At 37.5% G+C, this 24,235-nt stretch overlaps 1 protein-coding gene across 3 annotated transcripts in view; it reads right to left on the bottom strand.

Moving 5' to 3' along the window:
- ELOVL2 (ELOVL fatty acid elongase 2) overlaps window positions 1-24,235 on the bottom strand; it is a 117,352-nt gene that overhangs the window by 38,066 nt on the left and 55,051 nt on the right. For all 3 annotated transcript variants that reach the window (XM_072603820.1, XM_072603819.1, XM_072603818.1), the window contains one exon: window positions 3,678-3,741. In XM_072603820.1, coding sequence (XP_072459921.1) covers window positions 3,678-3,693 — 16 coding nt within the window. In that variant the 5' untranslated portion in view covers window positions 3,694-3,741. The remainder of the gene's footprint in view (window positions 1-3,677; window positions 3,742-24,235) is intronic.

The raw sequence follows: 24,235 nt of genomic DNA on the forward strand, positions 1-24,235 counted from the left end.
ACCTGTTTGGATGCATTGGAAGATTTTTATCAGTGATTCTGGAAGAAAAAAAGCTAGAGAGGTCAAATGAAGTCAGAGTATAGAAAGTTCAGAATGCCAGATTATGTATTTTGAACTTTATCCCCTAAAGCAGGGGTTAGGAAACTGAGGCTTCATCTGGTCCTCTAGGTTCTAACTGAATCTAAACTTCACAGACCAAATCCTTTTAACAAAAGGGATTTGTTCTGTAAAACTTGGACTTAGTCAAAAGACTGTATCCGATGACCTAGGAAGCCACATGTGGCCTTGAGGCCAGAGGTTCCTCACCTCTGCTCTAGGAAACAGAAGCCCATTGAAATCTTTAAAAACTACTACCTAAAATCAGCCCCTCCCCCAATCCTCTAGGTTATTTCAAGTTAATGTGGACAGATTTGAGTGTGTATGTGTGTGTGTCTGTGTGTGTGTATGTGTGTATGGCAGAGGTGGGGAAATTAAGAGGCAAAGAGACCACATAAGAAGCTGTTATTGTAATTCAAATCTGAACTAATGAAGGCCTGAACTAGAATGGAATAAAAGGAAAGAATGGACATGAAAGCTACTGCAAAGGACAGAACTGCTATTTTTTGTGATTGATTGGAGGCCAGAGTGATCAAAGATGAAGACAAAAGACTCAACCTGGATTATGGGGGAAATGGTGCCATTAAAAGAAATTTGGAGAGATATTTTTTAGGGGAACATGAAATGTTTGATTTTAAACCATGTGATATATAAGAAGAAACTGAGTCCTGAGAGGACAGAGACAGCTGCAGCTTTGGGAGTTATTTGATAGTTGAAGCTGTGGATAAGAATGAGTGAGTGGGCATGGAGAAAGAAGAGCAGAAACCCAGTGCCTAAACTTTGGGAAATAGAAGATGGGAAAAAGAAGTTAATCCAGCAAAGACCGAGAATGAACAGTTACCAGAGGAGAAGAACTGTGTGACTGAAAGCTGGGAAGGATACCTTAGTCCCCACAGACAACTAGGCATCAAGGTATTAAATGAAGTACAAAGAAGTATCTATCCTCTGTTATGTTTACAAAGTGGGAAGACTTTTTCCTTGATGGAATTAGAAGAGTAGCTTGCCATTGGCTGGCTGAATATTGGCTTTAGAGTGACCTCTAAAGAACTAGCTTACTAAATTGCCAACTCTTGACATAGAGGAAGCTGGAGAGCTTTGTGGAATGTGACCCCTGGAAATCTAGAGGACAGCCAGCTACGGAGGAAAAACCCAGCTGTGAGAGGAAACTGCTCTCTGCCTGTCTCCTTACGACTTCACCAGAGGGCAGCATCAGAGAAGAGGATTTCTATTCCCCTAAACACATCAACTACGGCACTTTACATCAGAACTACTTGCCCATGAGGAGACATCAAACCCAGCAGGGAGGAGGCCAAAGACAGAGTCATAGAGGCTCCAAAGAATGTGAGCCCTGGCATCAGAAGAGGCAGTCAGCTATGGATTCTAGCAAGAATTATCCTTGGAAGTCAAGAGGCAAGCTGCAAAGAGGAGCAGGCCTAGGGAGCCCAACTGAGCAACCTGCCCAGTAGATATATTGATTTGAGGAGAGAGTAACATGAGGGTACTATAGGAGAAAAGATGTGAATTATCTTGCCTGTGGGTGTCCCTGCTATGTATGGGTCTATACATTTTTTGGCTTGTATGGGAGAGTGCTTCAGGTTTATAGGAAGAATGTCTTATTGTTATTCTTAAAATGCCATCTTAATAAATGTCTTTGGTTTCAGTTACTTGTGTCTACTGTCTATTAAAGGGAAGCTCCCTGGTAGGGGCTCATGAGGTCATGAGCTATAGTTTTAGGAGTGTAGAAACACAAAGTACCTTGAATTTAGGTAATCATATCCTGCCCCCAGGCTCAACCTGAAGCCTGTACTGAGAGAATGTGCTACATAAAAAAACATAAAAATAAAACAAAACCAGCTTTGGTGTGTTCTGCCTAAAGTCACCACAATTCCAGGGTCAGGAACTGGGTAGAGCTGAGGGAATTTTCAGTCTCTAGAGAATGCAATTATATAAGCCAAGACAGAGCTATTAAATGACTTTAAGTCAGAAACTCAGGCTCTAAGACTCATTTCAGAACTTACTTGTCATATGACCTTGGAGAAGCCTCTAAACCTTTCTAGATCTGAGTTTCCTCATCTAGGAAATGAAGTGGTTAGACTACCTAATGTCTTCCAGCTTTAAAATGCTATGGTTTTAGGTAACCAGACATAGTACCTGGCAGACTTAAAATGAAAAGGAGACGAGCAAATGGGGAGATGGTGAAAGGGAAGGATGAGGGAAACAGAATCAGGGAAACTTAATACAGGAAACTATAAGAAATGCTTCTTCAGCAAAAAGCTGTCTACTGATACATATTAATGACTTAGGACCCTGTAATACATAAGGTTAGCTTCACCCTGCAGCCTGGCTCTGTACCAACTCTGTCCCTACCTTGGAAAGGTGGGCAGAGGACAGTCTCTGAAGGACTAAGAAAGTACTAGAATTGTCAGGGTTTACATTTGCTCAAGGGAGGACCAAAGGCATATTTCTAGAAGCATAGAAACTTCAGGGTTACCCTGGGCCTTCTCTAAAACTTCCTTAAATTCTAGAGTGATCCTAGAACTGGCTTAGCCTTATCCAATGACATCTAGGCTAGGGTTTCAGGAATGAAGGACCTGGAGGAAGTAAAACCTGCAACTGGCAGAGCTGTAGTTCAAATTCAAGAGTTCAAGTTCCAAGCCCAATATTCTTTCCTCAGTACCCTGCTACCTGCTCCATGGCAATGACACCTTTAATCCAGAGAGGCTGATCTTAAGAGGAGAATCTCAGAAGGCCTGACTGCTTCTATGTGTCTGTCAAAAGTGAGAAAACTTAGGCTCATTATTTGCAAATCTTAGGCACTAGGCCAGTAGCCAAAAGATCTCTACCACTACTTATAAAGTATACCAACTTGAAAAAATTGTGTAACCTCTGAGCTTTTTATCCCAGTTGTAAAACTGGAATAAAACTTTCTGGAACTGGCAATTTAAAAGTCATCCACATAGTCTCTAGTTGTAAAACTAGAACATTGAATGAAACATCAACTCACTCTAGCCTCTAGGATTTACCTCTTTCTCTGTGTTTTATCTTTAACATACAGAGGAAAGGGTTAGAAGGAAAAGAGGGGCAAATATAGTCCTAAATCACTGTCAGAAATACCTTTTTCTTTCAGTAAGTTAACACATTTTAAAAAATGTATTTTTATTCTGAACTTAACAAACAATTAAAATGGGCATTTCCATATACACAACAGAAAAGAAAAAGAGGGTTGTTCATGAAATTGTGGGTCTCTCCATGTGCAACTTGCTTTTCTTTTAGAGCATGTAATAAATTCAACCTGTACCTTTTTGAAAAATTGGAGTAACAACACTATTTCACAGGTTTGCTGTGAGGAGCAAATGAGACAATGGATATGCTAGTCCTCTGAAAATGATAAATTACTACATATGTTTTTGTATATTTTATTTAATAATTTAATTTGTCATTGTTTATTTTGTTTTTATAATTTCTTATAATGAAAGATTTTATTATCTTCACTGAAGAAATTCCATGGGCAACTCCTACAGCCGAATGAGACTCTTTCCCCTCCAAAAGGCAACTTGTAGAACCCCAAATAACTCACTCACCTCGAGGTCCAAACATATTGTCCAAAAAAGCATTGACTTCATTATCAAAGGCTATTAGCTGCTCCTGAAAAGATAAATGATAGGTACTTTAAGTTTCTTTTTGAGGAGTATAGAAACCCAAAGGGCTTGGGACAGTTGAATCTCACAAGGTCTTACCTCTGGGAGCTTTAATTTGAAAGATGAAAAAAGAGGGGGAGAAAGGGTTAAAATGCCCCTGTACCCTTGGTCAGATTGTGGGGACTGGAAGGGAAAGGGTACTTCTTTAATCATCTTAGACTTCTTATCATTCAAGTCATGGTAAACAGCTCAACTCATTTCTTACATATTAATATCCCAGGTTTACTAACGCAAATTCCATTGACTTCCCCTACCCCAAATCCTTTAAAAGGCCCAGAGGGCACAAATACAATTTTGAAATGAAAATTTCACTCAGATCAATTGCCTGAATGTGAACATGAAATTTCAGAGAGGGACATCTTTTCAAACACTGTATACTGTAACAACAATTTTTTTTATTACCTTTCGACGTAATTTTTTCTCAATATATACTTTCTTGTATCTTAGTACACATATGAAACTCCACTAAAGAGTAATACTATTACCAAAATAAAGTCAAAATGGGTAGACAATTTAGATATAAAGGCTAATGCTATAAGCAAACTAGGAGAACAAGGAATAGTTTACCTGTCAGATTTATGGAAAATGGAAGAATTTATTACCAAACAAGAGACAGAGAACATTATGAAATGCAAAATGGGTAATTTTGATTATATTAAATTGAAAAGATTTTGTACAAATAAAGCCAATACAACCAAGATTAGCAGGGAAGCAGAAAACTGGGAAAGAATTTTTATAACCAGTGTCTCTGATAAAGGGCTCATTTCTGAAATATATAGAGAACTCAGTCAAATTTATAAGAATACAAGTCATTCCCCAAGTAATAAATGGTCAAAGGATATGAACAGGAAGTTTTCAGAGGAAGAAATTAAAAATATCTATAGTCATATGAAGAAATGCTCTAAATCACTATTGATTAGAGAAATGAAAATCAAAATAATTCTTAGGTACTATGTCATATCTGTCAGACTGGCTAATGAAAAACAGGAAACTTACAAATGCTGGAGAAGATGTGGGAAAACTAGAACACTAATGCATTGTTGATGCAGTTGTGAACTGATGCAACCATTTTGGAGAACAATTTGGAACTATGCCCAAAAGACTAGGAAAATGTGCATATCTTTTGACACTGCAACACCTCTAAGGGCTGTATCCCAAAGAGATCATAGAAATGGGAAAAGGACCCACATGTACAAAAATATTTATAGTAGCTTTTTTTGTGGTGGCAAAGAGCTAGAAATTGAGGGGATGCCCATCAACTGGGGAATGGCTGAACAAGTTGTGGCATATGAATGTAATGGAATACTATTGTGCTATAAGAAATGATGAGCAGGCAGATTCAGAAAAACCCCTAGTTAAAACTAAATGAGTAAGGGGAGAAGAACATTACAGTTATAGCCACACTGTGTGATGACTAACTTTGATAGACTTGGCTCTTCTCAGCAATGCAAAGTTCTAAGACAACTCTAAAAGGCTTATGATGGAAAATGCTGTCCACATCCAGCGAAAGAATGAGAGTCTGAATACAGATTGAAGCATACTAATGGCTCTCTCTCTTTTTTGTTTTGTTTTGTCTCTTCTTTCTTATGGTTCATTCTATTGGTTATAATTCTTTGCAACATGACTAATGTGAAAATATGTTTAATATGAATATATATGTAGAGCCTATATCAAATTGTATGCCATTCTGGGGAGGGGGAAGGAGAGGGGAGGGACAAAAAAATTTAAAATTGAAAGCTTGTAGAACTGCATGGTTAGTTTACAAGAGTAATACTATTCTTCTCATGTACCACATAATAATCCTATCCTTAACAGGGAATAGAAGGATACCATATCAGGAACAAGGCATCTTTTGTTTGACATAATTTCCATTCATGTGAATCTGTCATTTCCTTGCATAAGTGATCTGCTAAGATATTATTTACCCTTACTATAGAAACTGCTTTCAGTTTAGAGAGGGCAGATGAGGCCTAAATAGTATTGCCTTCTTCAGTGTAGGAAGAAAGTCTATTATCCTATTTGTTTTCAGCAAAGGAGGATGCCTTTCTCAATGAGGATGCACTCAACACAATTTTGTTACCCAAATATCATATACAGAGAACTGTATGAGGTGCTGGGAGAGATTTAAAATTTATATAATATTTACTCTTTTATCCTCATGGAACTCAGTTTAATATAGAATACCACACACACACACACAAAACAGTAATCACAGTAGGAGGAAGGAATATAACCCCTCACAACTATTCCACAAAACGTAGAAAATGTACCAGACTTAGTCCTAAAAAATGGCCTTTTCCAGTCTAAGTTGACATAGGGAGGTCTTTAGCCACTAAGGACAAGATCCATCCAGGAGGGTACTGCAATGAGACTTCCAGTCCAGGGACATAATTGCTGACTTTGGGCTATGCATACCAAAGGGCAGCAAACAAGAATGGGTACAATCTGGCAGCTCTATAGCTCATATCCTAGAATTGGAAGGGGATATAATCCTAGGGACCATGAACCAGGGCAAGGAGCAGTGAGGGAACTGCTATAGATCAAGGGAAGAATTCAGAAAAGAGGTAGCATTTGAGTTGAGCTTTTAAAAAAAGGATAGAAACTCAATATGCCAAAATGAGGGAGTAATGAGTTTTCAGCCACCAAGGATCCTTTTGGCAGTTACTCTGGCCCTATGTACACAGAAAATGAGGCAATTGATCTTTAGTTCTAGGAGGCTGATGTGGAGTGTGATGCCTGTTCAAGTCCAAAGGTCTATTTGTGACACTAACTGGCTCTGACTTTCAAAACCTGAAATGTCCTGAAAGGGAATTGATGATTTGGCATAACTGCTGAAAAGAGGCCCTACACATTTTAATCCTGAGCACTTGAATCAGACTTGTATTCCCCTCTGACCTGGAGCCTTCCATTGAATGAAATCTTTGACCAGTCTAGGTCGTAGGTACTTAACCTGGGATCCATGAACTTGTTGAGTTGTTTTAAAAAATATTTTGACAACCGCATTTCACCAGAAGTAGTTTGCTTTGTAATCCTATGTATTTTGTTTTAAGTATTTAAAATTATTCTAAGGAGGGTTCTGTAGATTTCACCAGATTGTCAAAGGGGTGGGTCCATGACATAAAAAAGTTAAGAATGTGCTAAACTAATCTTGGATATTCTCATTCAATGTAGTCACCTCCAGACCTTAGTTAGAAGGAGACTGGAAATTCCTGGTACCAAGCCAAAGGTGAATGTACTTGCTTTTTCAGGATAAAATGTTTTAATCTGTTTTGTCCTCAGTACTGGGCAGGCCTGTCTTTGACCTGTGAGGTTGAGGCCAAACATGAATGTCAATCTTACTGAAGTACTCTTTCCCTGCCATAACCGATACCAGTGGGAAGCCCTTCTTGGGTATTGAATCTATCAGGTATCCAAATATGATAAGAATGTGGAAAAACAGCTGTAACTTTTTCTACTCATATTATATTTCAATTGCACTTGTTTACTGGGAGAAAAAAAAGGAGAGGAAGAAAGAAAGTAGTGAGGAGGAAGGTGGGTGAGGGGAAGACAGAAATCAAGAGGTAATGAGAGTGAAAAAAGCTGGATAGTCTCCCAGGTCTGTGTTATCCAGAAGCTCCTCAAGGGATGTAGAGAACTGAGGGGCTTCAGGGGACTAAAGGTCCCTGAATCTTATGTTTATCTCCCTTATGTAGCTCCTACCACAATGTTCTGTAGTCAGTAGATGAGCAATAAATGTTTGATGTATTGTATACGTACAAATTTAAGCATCCTATGTATGTCAGACTTTCCAAGAATAATAATTTTCAATTTTTTAAAGAGTATTCAGTTTCTAGTAGTACTGAAACACCATTTGAGTTCCTACAATGTACCAGGAACTTTATAAATCTTTTATCATTTGATCCCTACATCAGCCCTGGGAGGTAAGTGACATTATTTCCCCATTTAAGGAAACATGCTAAGCGAACACAGGATCACACAAGTAGGAAGTATGTAAATTCAGATTTGAACTCAGGTCTTCTTGACTCAAGGGATATCGCTCCATCCACTATGCCACCTAGCTGCCTCTGGAGCAGCCCTTTAGCATCACACTTAACAGAGGTAGACAGTCACCTTCACCCACTCATTCCTCAACTCCTTGCAATTTGATTTTGGCTCCCACCATGGTACCACTATAATCTTAATAAAATTAAATAATGTATATTATTGAAAATCTTCTTTTAAGAACACCTGAAGATACATTAGAAATATATTTAAGACAGATAATGAAGATATTACATCAACAGATCAAACCAAGGCCAATCCTGGATTGGAAAATTGGATGTGGTAATATAGAGACATGAATGCTGAGGGTCTTAGCATGGTGTAACAAAAAAGATTTGGAATCAAGTCTTGTTCTGAATACTGATTCGTCCAATTCCTATGGTATCTACATGATTTCTGGTTTCAGCTTCCTCACTCCTAAAATAAGAGAACTTATATAAGTTAATTTCTAAGGTCCCTTCCAGCCCTAGATCAATGAACCCTCCTTGGCTTCAGTAGTGCCAGATCGTCATCAGGAATTTTTAAAGATACAGGAAGCTTTGGGAAAGTGTTTTGGAGAAGCTGTCAACTGGAAAAAAATTGTATCAAATATCTTTGAGAAAAGTCTGAATATCCAAGAAATATAGGAAACTGACATAGTTTCCTTGGGACAAGAACCATTCCCTTGTCTATAACATTTCTGTAGTTGGTCATCCATGTTTGGCTAAGAGACCTTCAGTTCTAGGGAACCACATGACCCACTGAAGGAATTCATTCCATTTTAGTACAGTTCTAATCATTTGAATGCTTTCCCCTAAGATTCCCTAAGACATTAATGGACTTTTAATGAACAGTTAACATTTTAACAAAGTTTTCAGTTTAACTGAGAAAATGAATGAGAAAAAGGTGCTCAAAGGAGGGGGGAGGTAGTGTTATGAGAGAAAAAAGAAGTGAACAGGGATAGAAGAGGCTGCAGTGCATTAAAAGCTACTTCTCCTATTTCACAATTTTGACAAAAGCCAACCCTGGCACATAAATGACCATTTTAGCAGATTGACAGGGAAAAGTTTCCAAAAGGTACTGAAGATCTCTTGATCATGCTTCCACTTGATTAAGCAGCTTCTACACTGATGTTCATTTGAACAACAAATTGACCTGTAGAACCATCTTATCTGGATGATGATTTTTCTTCCTTATGATTCCTGATATGTTTTTTCAACCTAATTCTTTACTATGTATACAGAATATTTTTTCCCTCTTAGTGATTTGCAAAGGGGAATATTAGAAAAGAAACTCATTCAAAATCATCTCCATACTCTAAGAAAGTTCTGTTTTCTGGATAATCTTAATGAGGTTGTCCTCCAAGATCATCTAAAATGCAAATAAAATCAGGCTATGAAAGTTTTCAAGCCCTAAGCAGATAGGCGTTGCAGTTTTGTGCCTAGAGTCAGGAAGACCTGAATTTAAAATCCATTTCAGACACTTTCTAGTTCTATGATCTAGGGCAAGTCAGTTAAACTCAACTTCCTCAACTGTAAAATGGGGATAATAACAGCATCTAGCTCCCAGGGTTCTTGTGACGATCAAATGAGATCATATTTGTAAAGTGTCTCCCATAGTGCCTGGGACATAGTAGATACTATATAAATGCTAGCTATTTACATTTGTAGTAGTAGTAGCAGCAGCAGTAGCAATGTGACAGTGTTGTAATGTTACTAGGAAAGCAGAAGGAATGAAGTAATTTAAGAATACCCCTGTGGTTTTCATCCACATTGGGGGAGGTCTTTGTCAGTGCTTTACATCCAAGTTAACTAGCTAGAGAATTGATTCCTTTTTTCCTTCCACCTGTGATTTCGTTGGTATTGGGAACTCTCAATAAGGAAACTCTTCTATCAGTGAAACTTGCTTTACAACTTAATTAAGTCACTAATAGGTTAAGCAATTTGCCTAGGGTCACACAGCCAGTATATTTCTGAGATAAGACTTGAATCCAGGTCTTTCTGTATCCCAGACCACATGTCTCTCCACTTCATTCCACTACCTCTTAGGGTGTGTGTGGGGGGCAGTCAAGAATATCAAGACAAGGCTGTTCTCTTCCTTTAGAATTAACTACTTGGGCAGAGATTTGACACCAGCTTTCAAGGACAAAGAAGAACCTAATAATACTCTCTCCGCCCACCACAGGTCAATTAAGAAGAGGTACAACCTTTGAGCAACTACCCCTCTTGGAGTTATGATAATCTATTTTTGACTTTTCCCTATGTTAAAGAGATGCTGAAGAAACTACAAATCAGTAGTTATCCTACTCTCCTGTGAGAGAATGATACAGAGATCTGTCAGAACTGGTGCTGGAGATCAGCTCTTTCTTCCCTCCTGTTTTATTTTTAGGTTAATGCATTTGTCTGCATTTCTTAGATACATGGAGATAATGTAAAGGCTCTCGTAAGTTGTAGGGTATGGGTGGGGGTGGGGAAGGAAGAGCACTGTTAAGATAGCTACTGTTTGAGAAATATATTGGCACAATCTAAGGAAAACAGAGGCAGCTAGGTTGTGCAGGGGATAGAATGCTGCTGGGCCTGGAGTCAGTAAGATTCATCTTCATGAGTTCAAATCTGGTCTCAGACACTTACTAGCTGTGTGACCTTGGATAAAACACTCAACCCTGTTTGCCTCAGTTTCTTCATCTGTAAAATGAGCTTGAGAAGGGAATGGTGAACCACGCCAGTATCTTTGTCAAGAAACCTCAAATGGGGTCATAAAGATTTAGATATGCCTGAAATGGCTGAAAAACAAAAGGAAAGCCTCCTTTATAGCTTACCCTGAGCTCAGCTAACACTTACACAGTGCTTTATGTTTTACAAAGGTAACCACAGAGAAGTTAGAGATACTCTAGAATTTTATTAGCTAGTTTTCTGCCCCAAAAAGTAAAGAAGGGAAGAGTAAAGCATAGACTAGACTTATAACCCATAAAAGGTTAACTTTTCAAAAAAATGTTAGATGACAGTGTATAACCATTGATCTTCAGTGTTTCCTGATTATAAATAAAGATTTTGTTTCTACTTTTACCCATGGGACCACCAAATTCTTTGTGTTTTTCAAATTCTACTGTGCACCCTCCCTATATCTCATCCATATATGCCACAATTGTGAATTCCAGAACATTGATAAATTGGTGCTGTCTACCCAGAAGAGATTCACTCATTGACTGGTGATGGTATCCAGATGAATTTGTGCCAGTACAAATGTGTGTTTGGAATTAGAAACCACTGATAAATCCATTGCCCATACCATCTGCCCTGTGGTCATTAAATCATTGGCTAGTGATGGTAGGATGAATGTGTGCCAGCACTTTTAGACACAATCTCAGACAGGTTACTGAGTCATTGATTGTCCTTCCCTTTTACTGGAACTACATATTAAATACCCAACAAATGATAATGAAATCAGCATTCTCCTCTAAGTAGATAATTTTCAAATCATTTTCTTGATAACTCAGTTTTTTTGTCTTTTTATTCTCAGCACCTAGGATGGTACCTGACTTAAAGTAGGTACTTAATTAATACTTATTGGTTAATGTAAAAATCAAAGACCATAAGAGTTGGAAGTGATCTAAGAGGTCATCTTTTCAAACCTCCCATCAAATGCAAGAATCCCCTTCCACTTCATCACTGATCAATGGTCATTTAGTCTCTGTTTGAACTCTTCCAGTGATTACTTTGTAAAGCAGATCATTCCATTGTTGGATAGCTCTAATTGTTAATCTTAATTGTGAGAAAGTTGTTTCTTTATATTAAACCCAATTTTGCTTGGCTGTACCTTCCCCCATTGGCACTAATTCTGTCTTTTAGAGCCACACAATATAAATCTACTCCTTTCTCCATAAGACAGCCCTTCAAATATTTGAAGACATACAATCAGCATCCTTTTCCTCCAAGTTTTTTCTAATCTAGGTTAAACATCCCATTTCTCTCCATTGTTTCTTAAACTATCTTACTTATTTTGACTGAATTCTCTCTAGTTTTGAAATGTTCCACTTACATTGTGACACCTAGGATTATGCTCAGTATTCCAGTTGTGTTCTGACTAATGCAGAACAGGAGGGAGAGGGGCTTTCATATCCCTTGACTTGGATATTTCACTGTAAGTAATACTGCCTAGAATTCATTTTTTAGCCATAACAATTCCTAAAGATCACCACATACAAAGTTGTAAAGGGGGGTGGTGATCTGAATCTACAGCAGGAATTCTTACACTGATGAAATTCTTGATCCTTGAAGTACTAAAGTGTTGGAACTTGATTAAATTGATTTTTTTTGACAATTATTTCAAACTGTTGGATCATTATTGAACTTGTGGTCCCCTAATTTCCCTTATGCCCTCTTCCTCTCAGATGTCTTTTAATATAAACTTCTTTCAAACTGACTTCCCCTATGTTTTTTTTTTTTTACTATAGTATCTTATTGGCCAGAATACTCACTATACTGATCACATCCCTAAAATAAAATCTTTGAAAGGAAAAAAAACTGCTATATACCAAAAACCAAACAACAAAATAATTGTGTGTGTGCTTATGTGTGTACTACAAAGGTTTTTTTAAGAACATTTATGCCTCATTCCTATTCATATACAGCAAAATGGAAGTAGAGAAAATCATTAATCTGTGCTGACAGGGTTCACTAAAGATTTATATTACCTACTGTCAATTGTACCCTTGCCTCAGCAAAGAAATTTTTTATACCTCCTTAATCTGTTCAATATCCCACTTAAACCACAGTGACCACTCCAAAAGTTTTCATCCCTCTTAAGTCTCCATGAAATGTCCTTCCCCCATTCCTTCAGCTTAGGACTTGGACCTATACTTTATTAAAAATATTGAAGTCATTAGTGAGAGTTCCCTCTTTTTCCCTCTCTCCTCTCACACATTATTTCAGCATTTTTCCCCATTATCTCCTCCTTCACTCCTTTCTTGAATGAAGATGTGATCTTCCTCCTTGCTTCTCCAGTAGATTGCTCTTACTATCATGCCAATTGTTTACTCTTCAAGCTCTCCCTATCTACTGACTCTTTTCTGGTTTCCTACAAATATGCCCATTCTTTAAAAAATCCTCAAACAGACACTATAAAATATTTGGGAGTCTACCTGACAAAACACACCCAGGGACTGTATTAACAAAACTACAAAACACTTCGCATGCAAACAAAGTCAGATCTAAATAACTGGAAAAACATCAGTTGCTCATGGGTAGGCCAAGCTAATACAATAAAAATGACAATTCTACCTAAATTAATTTACTTATTTGGTGTCATACCAATATATTTTCTAGAGTTAGAAAAAATATCAAAATTCAACTGGAAGAATAAAAGGTCCAGAATATCAAGGGAACTGATGAAAAGAAATGCCAGGGAAGGTGGTCTAGCCATTCCAGATCTCAAATTGAATTAAAAAGTAGCTATCTTCAAAACCATTTGGTACCGGCTAAGAAATAAAGGGATAGATCAGTGGAATATATTAGATACACAACACACAGTGGTCCAAGATTATAGCAGTCAATTGTTTGATAAACCCAAGGACCTCAGCTTCTGGGATAAGAACTTACTGTTTGACAAAAACTCCTGGGAAAACTGGAAAATAGTGTGGCAGAAGAATGGGCATAGACCAATGCCTGATACTGTATATTACTGGAACTCATACCATATATCCAAACTGTTGTCAAATCTAGTCATTTCTACCTCCACAATATACCTTATATATGTTTCCTTCTCTTCCCTTACACAGCCATAATCCTAGTACAGCCTTCATCACCTCCTTTTTAGACTATTTCAGTAGCCTTCTAATTGGTCTCCTTGCTCTCTATAATTCATTCCTTATTCAGCTGCCAGAGAGATTTTTCTCAAGGGCAAATCTATCCATGTCATTAATAAACCCCAGTGTCCTCAGGGTCAAATATAAGTCTTTTGTTTGCATTTAAAGCCCTTCACAACCTGACCTTCTTACCTTTCTGACCTTTTTACACTTTATTCCATTTTTTCACCTCTACAATCTAGCTACACTAGTCTGCTTGCTACTCCTCTCCTAGGACAGTCCATCTCCCAGTTTTTCTCCCCCATTGGCTATTTCCTATATGCTTAGAATGGTCTCCCTCCTCACTTCCATCTCTTGGTGTCCCTGATTTCAAGATTCAACTCAACTCCTAACTGCTGCAGGAAGCCTCACTGTGTTCCCTTTAAGGTTACATATTCCATCATGGCCTTTCATACTCAATCTTAAATTGCATTATAAAGCAGCAATCATCAAAACTACTTGGTACTGGCTAAGAAATAGAGTGGTGGATCAGTAGAATAGGTTAGGTACACAAGACACAATAATCAATGACTACAATAATCTACTGTTTGATACACCTAAAGACTCCAGATTCTGGGATAAGAACTCACTATTTGACAAAAACTGCTGGGAAAACTGAAAAATAGTGTGGTAGAAATTGGGTAAAGACCAATGACTGACACCATATACCAGAAAAATTCTAAATGGGTACATGATTCAGATATAAAGGCTGATACCATAAGCAAACTATGAGAACAAGGAACAGTTTACCTGTCAGATTTATGGGGAATGGAAGAATTTATGCTTAAACAAGAGATAGAGAACATTATGAGATGCAAAATGCATAATTTTGTTTGCATTAAATTGAAAAGGCTTTGTACAAAGCCAATACAACCAAGATTAGGAAAGAAGCAGAAAATTGGGAAAGAATTTTTACAACCAGGGTCTCTGAATAAAGGCCTCATTTCTAAAATATATAGAGAACTATGTCAAATTTATAAGAATACAAATTATTCCCCAAGTGATAAATGGAAAAAAGGATATGAACAGGGAATTTTCAGAGGAAAAAAGTAAAACATCTATAGTCATATGAAAAAATTCTCTAAATCACTATTGATCAGAGAAATGCAAATCAAAATAACTCTTAGGTACTACATCACACCTGTCAGATTGGTTAACATGACAAAACAGGAAACTTATAAATGCTGGAGAAGATGTGGGAAAATTAGAACACTAATGCATTGTTGGTGGAGTTATGAACTGATCCAATCATTTTGGCGAGCAATTTGGAACTATGCCCAAAGAGCTACAAAAACGTCCATACCCTTTGACCCTGCAATATCGCTACTAGGGCTGTATCCCAAAGAGATCATAAGAATGAGCAAAGGACCCACATGTACAAAAATATTTATAGCAGCTGTTTTTGTGGTACCAAAGAGCTGAAAACTGAGGAGATACCCATCAACTGGGGAATGACTGAACAAGTTGTGGCATACGAATGTAATAGAATACTATTGTGCTATGAGAAATGATGAGCAGGAAGGCTTCAGCAAAACCTGGTAAGACTTATATTGACTGATACCAAGTGAGGGGAGCAGAACCAGGAAAAAATTATACCTGGTTATAGTCACATTGTGTGATGACTAGCTTTGATAGACTTGGTTCTTCTCAGAAATGCAAGGTTCTAAGACAACTCCAAAAGGTGCAGGATGAAAAATGCTATCCACATCCAGAGAAAGAATTACAGAGTCTAAATGTAGATTGAAGCATACTATTTGCTCTCTTTTTTGTTTTATTTTGCTTTGTGTCTTCTTTCTTGTGGTTCAATCCATTGATTACAATTCTTTTTTGCTACGTGACTATTGTGAAAATATTTTTAATGTGAATGTATATGTAGAGTCTATATCAGATTGCATGTTCTCTTGGGGAGGGCAAGAGGAGGGAGAAAATTTGGAACTCAAAAGCTTGTGGAACTAAATGTTATAAACTAAAAATAAAATAATTAATTTTAAAAAAAGATTACCATGCACATATCTTGTATGCACATAATTATTCACATGTTGTCTCTTTCATCAGAATGTGAGATTCTGGAGTGCAGGAAGGGTTTTTTTTTCTGGGGGGAAGGGCTGATTCACATGTCACCCCTCATCTTCTACACTCAACACAATGCCTGGCTCTATATTGAGTGTATAATAAATGTTATATGTTATATGTTATAAATGAAAACTGTGCAAACTTTTTACAATATTCAAATATTCATGCTACAAGTTCACATATTATGTAGTTAGTCAATCAATAATCATTTACTACATGGCAAGAACATGTTAAACTCTAGAACATAAAGGCAAAAACAGCCCCTACCTTTGACAGGCTCATATTCTAAAGGGGAAACAACATGTAAATAAATATGTACATAAAAATAAATACAGAGTAGATGGAAGGAAATCTCAGAGGGGTTTATTTTTGTTTTGTTTACATTATTTCTATTATAAAGAATAAACAATTGACATCTGAAAGAGCATAGTAGAAAATCCTCTCTCCACCAATAAATTAGTACAGGATATATTTGCATTTTGAACTCAGTTCCTAAACATTTCATCCTGGTTGTTATAATGACCTTTAGCCTTACGTTTGCTATAAAATCTGTCTTATCTTAGGGGAACATTTATTTTTTTAAATCAAATATTTGTAACTCCTGTTTGGCTGACCTGATCAGAAACACAGAAGTGAAACTGGAGGAATTGGGTCATATTCCTACCCATTAGACTCTGGTTCATGGACTTCTAGCAGCACAGTTCAGGTATTATTATGCCCCTCTGTGGCATAGTGATTTGAAATGTGATAAAATTTCATTAGATCTTCTTCTATGACCCCTTTTTCTTTCCTACCCTCTACCCCCTAAAACTCTCAATTCACTACAAAATATCCCAACCACACTCCCAGGAAGCAAGAATTTTGAAAACTGTTTTTAAATTTTTCAAAAGGAAGTTGTTAATGTCCAACGTCCCCACTGATAAGGTCTTATTTACTTTGGGAAGCATATTAACTCTTTTAAGTTATGGCAGAAATGCACCTAAAATTACCTTGGCAATTTGAAGAAACTAGTGGAAAGCACAGAACTTTTGAAGTGAAAGGGAACTCAGAGATAATTTAGTCCAATCTATGAATAACTAGGAATCTCCTTTTTTTGACTATTTTGACAAGTAGTCTTTCAGTTTCTGCCTAAAAACCCCTAAAGATCTTCAAGGTAGCACATTCTACTTCTGGACAATTCTGTTAGGAAACAGCTATTTATTAACTCTTTAGTCAAAGTGGCTGTGTCAGACAGATTAGTGAGAAGAGAGACATGCAAAGACCCAGGCAAGAGAAAGCAGCAAAAGGCAAGAAAACAAGTTGTTTCTGTTGGGAGGAAGCATGGTGAAAGTGAAAGAACACTGGACCTGAAGTCAGAAGACCTGGGTTTGAAACCCAGCTCTGTCACTAGCCACCAATAATATGACTTTAGACAAGTCACTGCCCCTCTCTGGGCTCCAGTTTTGTCACCTGTAAAATAGGATTATATAATTCCTAGCTCCCTTATAGTTCTAACATTCAGTGAGCTCTGTGAATTATTCCAAAAAACAACTGTCAATTTCTATGCTCAAATTTCCTATACTTCCTACACTTTCTACCTATGCAATGAGATAAGATGTTCAGAATTTGTACATGGGGCACACAATCCCCAGATGCCAAAGTAAGTTTACTAATTGTCTAATATACTGTATAGACTAAAGCTAAATTTAACTCTACAAATTTAACTTGAAACGATTTTCAATGAAAAGGGGTTGGGGATTAAATCTTAAGTTAACAAAAAAAAAAATCAGTAGCTCAGGGCACTATATTCCTTGAGTGTTCAATAAGAAACTGATATTCTATAGTGAGTATTTCTGAGAGGCAGCAAGTTATTAGCACACTGGAATTGGGATCAGAGATATCTAGGTTTTAAGGAGTTTGGTGTAGTACAAAAATCACTGGATTTGGAACAGAGAGCCTGAGTTTGAATCTCAGTGTGTGAGCATGAGGAAATCACTTAGTTTTTATAAGGTTTAAGTTTCTCATATGTAAACTGAGGACTTTGGAGCAGCAATCTTTCAAGCTTTTTCTAGGTCAATAAATAAGCATAAAAAAATAAAAAAGTTGTTATGTCCCAAACACTGTGTTAAGGAAATAAATTGAAAGAAATACAATCTCAGCCCTCAAGGAGCTTTATTTTTCAATGCAATAAACACAGATTAAGTGCCTACTATGTGCCAGACACTGTGTTAATAAGGGGAGAAAATACGATTGGTGAAGGTGAATATTTTAGTTTGGAAAGTTATGGGGCCATCCTTATGATTTTATGAGTAGAGGCATAGAGGAATAGGTTGACAAATTCTTTCCTGTAGCAATGATAGTAGATGGGGGAGACTTGAACAGGAAGCATATTGTTATTGTAAGACTGAAATGGGAAAGCAATTGACAAAAGGATGTCTGGAGAGTCCAGTGAAGCCTGGTTGGAGCACACCTAGATAACAGTGGGCCAAGAGAGATACTCACTAATCAGGATAATAGTTCTAAATCTTCTGATTCTAAATCCTGGCCCTGACAATTTCTAGTTGTGTTACCTTGGGCAAATCACTGAACCTCAGACTTAGTTTCCTCTTTTGTAAAATAGGGATAACGACACATTCACTACCTTGTAGGGCTGTTGTGAAGAATATGCTCTTTAAACTATAATGTACTATATAAATGTGAATTATAATCAAAATACTACATGTGTTCTTCAGTTACTTTGGTGAAGTTTATTTAGCCTTCTATTAAATAGTCTAAAAGACATGCAGAAAGATAAGTTCACTACCGAACATTCGCTTGAATTATAGAACATGCTTGAATAAAGTACCTTATTTTCTATTAGATAAATAGGATTTGATGTACAGGAAAACAAATGGCTTATCCCTCATATTAAATCACTTAATAATTATCTACAGTGTGGCATGATAGGAAGAGCACTGGATTTGCAGTCGGTAGTCTTGAATGCAAAGCTCAGCTCTCCTGTTTACTACTTTTTTGACTTTGGGCAAGTCATTTAACTTCTCTGGGCCAATAAAATGTGGAGGCCAGAAATAATCTCTGAGGTCCCTTTCATCCCTGAATCTGTGATTCTGGATCCACCAATAGAATGATAAAGCTAAAAAGAATATTAAAGTTGGCATTGAAGATACTTATAATTATTAAACTTTTTATTAAATAGGAAGTGGTATGTGAAGAAAGAATTCCCTGGAGAATCTAGCTAAGGTCAGGTTCTGTTTTCTAGGAGATCTTGGAACTATCCCAGGTTCTGAATTATTGGGCATGGAGGAAAATAAAACTCTTTCACATTTAGGAAAAGAAATGAAAGGAGATTCTGTCTGTATGTGCTCTGGTTATCAAGTACCAAGCAGAAGGGAAGCAGGTTGGCTAGTCTGTATCCAGAAGTGGTGCCCTTGTGGAGACTAGAACAAAGGAAGGCTTTTAGTGAATTTAGGGAGGAAAGAGGGGCCAGTTTCTCAGTTTCAGTTTCTTAATTCAAATTTAACAATTGCATAGTCATGCTCAAAGATGTTACAGGACATTTATAGAGAATCCACTTAAGAAAAGAAAGTAGATTTATTAATGATGCAATAGTCTTATCATGTTAGCAAAACACCAAGTATAATACTTTAGCACTATAACATGTTAACAAAAATTAATTTCAAATGTCATGTATGATTAGAAATTAGATCTATATGTATACTTTAATGTGAATTTAAGGGTGGGGAATATTAACTGATCTACACTGCATGCTCTTTGGCCCCATATTTAATCTCTCTAGGCCTCAGTTTCTTCAGAGCTATTAAATGGGTCTAACAACACTACTATCTGCCTCACTGCGATGCCAGAAAAAATAAATGAGATAATGTACATAAGGCCTTTGGAATGATAAATCACCACTAAAATGTGAACATAATTATTATCGTTATTTTGGAAAGGGAGGGTAGATTATACAGCTTCTAAAGATTGTTCCTTCTAGCTCTAAGACTGTATGCTACCTATTTTTTTGGAATAGAGTGGGAGGAAGCTATCTGTAAATCATGTGGAACAGAAACATCATGTGCTGTTCTTCTGCATAGTATAAAAGAACATTTTCTGCTCTGAAAGCACTGGATAAAGCCATCATCCTCATCATCGCTACAATTCTATTTGTGTATGCTATTATAAAGGGCTAGTAGTTTCCAACTGTCCATCTTCTAAGAGTACAGTAAGCTCTGAGCCTCAGTCCCTCTTACTCATAGAGGTGACGATTTTAAGAGTTCGCCAATCTATTCTTTAGGCTACTTTTCCAAACTCTAATCCTATTGCCATCCATAGTTGTCTCTGCCATTCAAAAGTGTTTAGGGTAGCAGTTTACAAGGATTTCATGCTGCTTCTATCTCCCAAACTATCTCAAAATCTGGAGGAAGATTTCTGCTGACAACTTTGGGAGTCATCTAACTTTTTACAAAACAAAGTGATCAGCTATATAGTCTGTCCTGGCTAATAATTGTACATTGTGATTCTCACCAGCTGTAGGAAACAGAGCATCTCCAGTTTTTATATAGTATAAGACCAAGTTGGAGGTCCTTCTTAAATGAGGAACCAATATGATTTGACCATTTGCAAAAAAAAAATCATCACAGGCCACAAAATGGTCTTCACAACAGAATCTTATTTACAATAGGGAAAATTTCTAGTACAAGGTATTTAACATTTCATTGTAACCATATGAAGTATAAAATATTTAATTCATCAAAAATGTTTTCTAGTGGGGGGTGGAGCCAAGATGGCGGAGTGAGAGCAACTACTCACCTAAGCTCTAAGACAAACTCCTTCAGATATGTCTAAAAAGAGTATCTGAATGGATTTTGGAGGGGCAGAATCCAACAGGATACAGACTGTGGCAGATTCACAGCTGAGGACAGACTGGAAAGTCAACTGGAAGGATCTGTTGCACAAGGCTGGAGGAGCATAGAGTGCACAGGCTGTACCAGCTCTGTCCCTGGCTGCAGCAGGGTTGAGCAGGAAGCCCCAGCAGGCCTGAGGCAGTGGCCACACTGCAGAATCTCAAACTTATCAGCCCAGGACAGGAGTCCAGTGAAACAGAGGGAGTGAGAGGCACAGAGCCCCAGGTAACTGCAGCAGCTGTGCCTGAGACTATCAACCTGCAGATTAAATGTCTGTAAGTCACCTACTTGAACTTCCAGGAGCCAAGATGGTGGAGTGATCAGTAAATGCTCTCCCCTTCCCCTTGTTGAACTTGAAAGACCCATAAAATATTTCCCCAGGAAAAATCCTGGAACAGTAGGATCAGCTGAAGGGGTAAACAGTCTCTTAGCATGTGAGGCTAGGAAAATTGCTAAAGAGGGTCCCCCTTGCTGTGGCTGAAGGGGACCAATGCAGGACCAGAGCTGTGCCAGACAGCCCCACCTCAGCAAACTAGGAGGAGATCTTGAGCCCCAAGGGAGTGGGTAGAGCCCACAGCCGCCAACACCAGGACTTCAAGTGTGCCTCAGCACCCCAGGGAAATCAGGAAGACACTAGCACAGATGGGATCACCAACTGCTGAGCTTGATGCTCTAGCTCAGTAGAGGAGACCTGCTGTAGTCAGACCACCCCTCTCCCACACTTAACACAGCTAGCTCCAGGGCAACTCCAGAGAAACTCAGAAAGACTTCACCTGGTCTCTGCTTTCTCACACCAGCCAGTTAAGCACCAGGGAAGCTGCAGCAATTTAGCTTCTAGCTGAAAGAACCAGAGGCCACAGCACACAAAACCACAAGTTCAAGGCACAAGAACTGTGGGACAGAGCCCCTTGTGCCCCAGAAGCAGAGATCTACTTTAAAAGCCAGGAAAAGGGTGTTCATCATGAGTAAGAAGCAAAGCAGAAAAGAAAAGAACATAGAATCTTTCTATGGGGACAAGGACCAAAACACAAATACCCATTCCTATTGAAAACACTGAAGAGCATAGGAATAAATGGAACTTTCCATAAAATAATAAGCAGTATCTACCTAAAACCTTCAGCAAGCATTATATGCAATGGGGATAAACTAGATGCATTTCAGTAAGATCAGGAGTGAAACAAGGATGTCCATTATCACCACTATTATTCAATATGGTACTAGAAATGTTAGCTGTAGCAATTAGATAAGATAAAGAAATTGAAGGAATTAGAACAGGCAAAGAAGAAACTAAGTTATCACTCTTTGCAAATGATATGATGATATACTTAGAGAATCCCACAGAATCAAGTAAAAAACTATTTGAAATAATAAATAACTTAGGCAAAGTTTCAAGTTACAAAATAAACCCACATAAATCACCTGCATTTCTATATATTACTAACAAAGCACAACAGCAAGAGAGAGAAAGAGAAATCCCATTTAAAGCTAAGGTAGACACTATAAAATATCTATGAGTCTACCTGCCCAAACAAACCCAGGTACTATATGAACACAATTACAAAACACTTTTCGCACAAATAAAATCAGATCTAAATAAGTGTAAAAACATCAGTTGCTCATGGGTAGGTCAAGCCAGTATAATAAAAATGACAATTCTACCTAAATTAATTTACTTATCCAGTGCCATACCAATCAAACTATCAGATAATTATTTTCTAGAGCCATAAAAAATAATATCAAAATTCCTCTGGAAGAACAAAAGGTCCAGAATATCAAGGAAACTAATGAAAAGAAATACTAGGGAAGGTAGCCTAACCCTACCAGATCTCAAATTGTATTATAAAGCAGCAATTATCACAGCCACTTGGTACTGGCTAAGAAACAGAGGGGTATATCAATGTAATAGGTTAGGTACTCAAGACATAGTAGTCAATGAATATAGCTGTCTACTGTTTGATAAACCCAAGGACCCCAGCTTCTGGGATAAGAACTCACTGTTTTACAAAAATTGCTGGGAAAACTGGAAAACAGTGTGGTGGAAGGAAAGTGGGCATAGACCAATGCCTGACACCATACACAAGAATAAAGTCCAAATGGGTACATGATCTAGGTATAAAGATTGATAGTATAAACAACTTAGTGGAGCAAGGAATAGTGCATTTGTCAAATTTATGGAGAGTGGAGAAATTTTTGACTAAACAAGAGAGCTACACAAATGTGCATACCCTTTGACCTAGCATTATTGCTTCTAGGATTGAATCCCCAAGAGATCATATAAATAGGAAAGGGTCCCACATGTACAAAAATATGTATAGCTTTCTTTGTGGTGGCCAAAAACTGGAAATCAAAGGGATGTCCATCAATTAGGGAATGGCTGAACAAGCCTTGGTGTGTGAATGTAATGGAATTCTATTGTGCTATAAGAAACAATGAACAGGAAGACTTCAGAGAGGCCTAGAAAGACTTATATGAACTGCTGCTGAGTGAAAGAAGCAGAACCAGGAGAACTTTGTACACAGCAAGAACACAGTGTGAGGAATTTTTCTGATAGACTTAGTCCTTCGTAGCAATGCAAGGACCTAAAAAATTCCTCATGGACTTTTGAGGCAAAATGCTTTCCACATCCAGAGAAAGAACTATGGAACTGGATCGCAGAATAAAGCAGACAATTTTCTTTTGTGTTATGTTTTGTTTTGTTTTACGGTTTCTCCTATTCATTTTAATTCTTCTATTCAACATGACTATGGTGAAATTGTATTTAATAAGAATGTGAATGTATGTGTAGAATCTATATAAGATTGCAAGTCATCTCGGGGAGGCAGTGGGAAGAGAGAGGGGAAAGAGGGGGAGGGAGGGAAAATAATTATTTAAAAAAAGTTTGCTAGCCAGTTTTTCTTTTAATGGTTACATAGGAAGGGAAAGAGAAGAAATTAATAGTCTTCACTACTAACACTGAAAATTATTACTTTTGAGGCTTTTCCCCCCTTAATCATTTGTCTCATGGTCTGACAGTTTTCTAAGTCCACTTGAGTGTACTTTCTTAAATATTCCCCCCCCCCCCATTCCACTCCTTTTTGGACAGCATATTAAATCAGTACACATCAGAACTTGATGAGCAATGAATGTCTTTTCCCTCCATTACAAATCCACAGCTTATAATTCTGTCCACGATTATCAAAAGTAATATATGAAAGATCTTTGAGTTCCTTAGCATAGACAGCTCATTAGTGTCTGGCATTCCAAGGATAAAAATATTCTCCAGTTCATCTAGCCTTTCTGATCTATTAGATAAGTACTAGGGAGTTCTCTGAGTTACCTGGAGACTAGTGACTCATACCCAGTGACACAGCTCTCTAGTAGCAGAGGCAGGATTTGAATCTTAGTCTTCTCAACTAAGAGTCAAACATGTTGTTGACTACATCATGTTTTCTCTAGTTAAAGTATTAACTATCTTTAAAAATAGTTGAGCTCCAAAATATACCTTTTATGAGAGTGAGGAGATCCACCTTTAGGGCAGTATAAGCAAATCACAACTACAGTGCCTTGCCTGAAATCCTCAACTTTTTCCTCTCCCAACTTCCCTGAACATTTTTATACAAATGAAATAATGAAATCAGAAACAG

This window comes from Notamacropus eugenii, chromosome 4 (genome assembly GCF_028372415.1).
Source record: "Notamacropus eugenii isolate mMacEug1 chromosome 4, mMacEug1.pri_v2, whole genome shotgun sequence".
NCBI lineage: Eukaryota > Metazoa > Chordata > Mammalia > Diprotodontia > Macropodidae > Notamacropus > Notamacropus eugenii.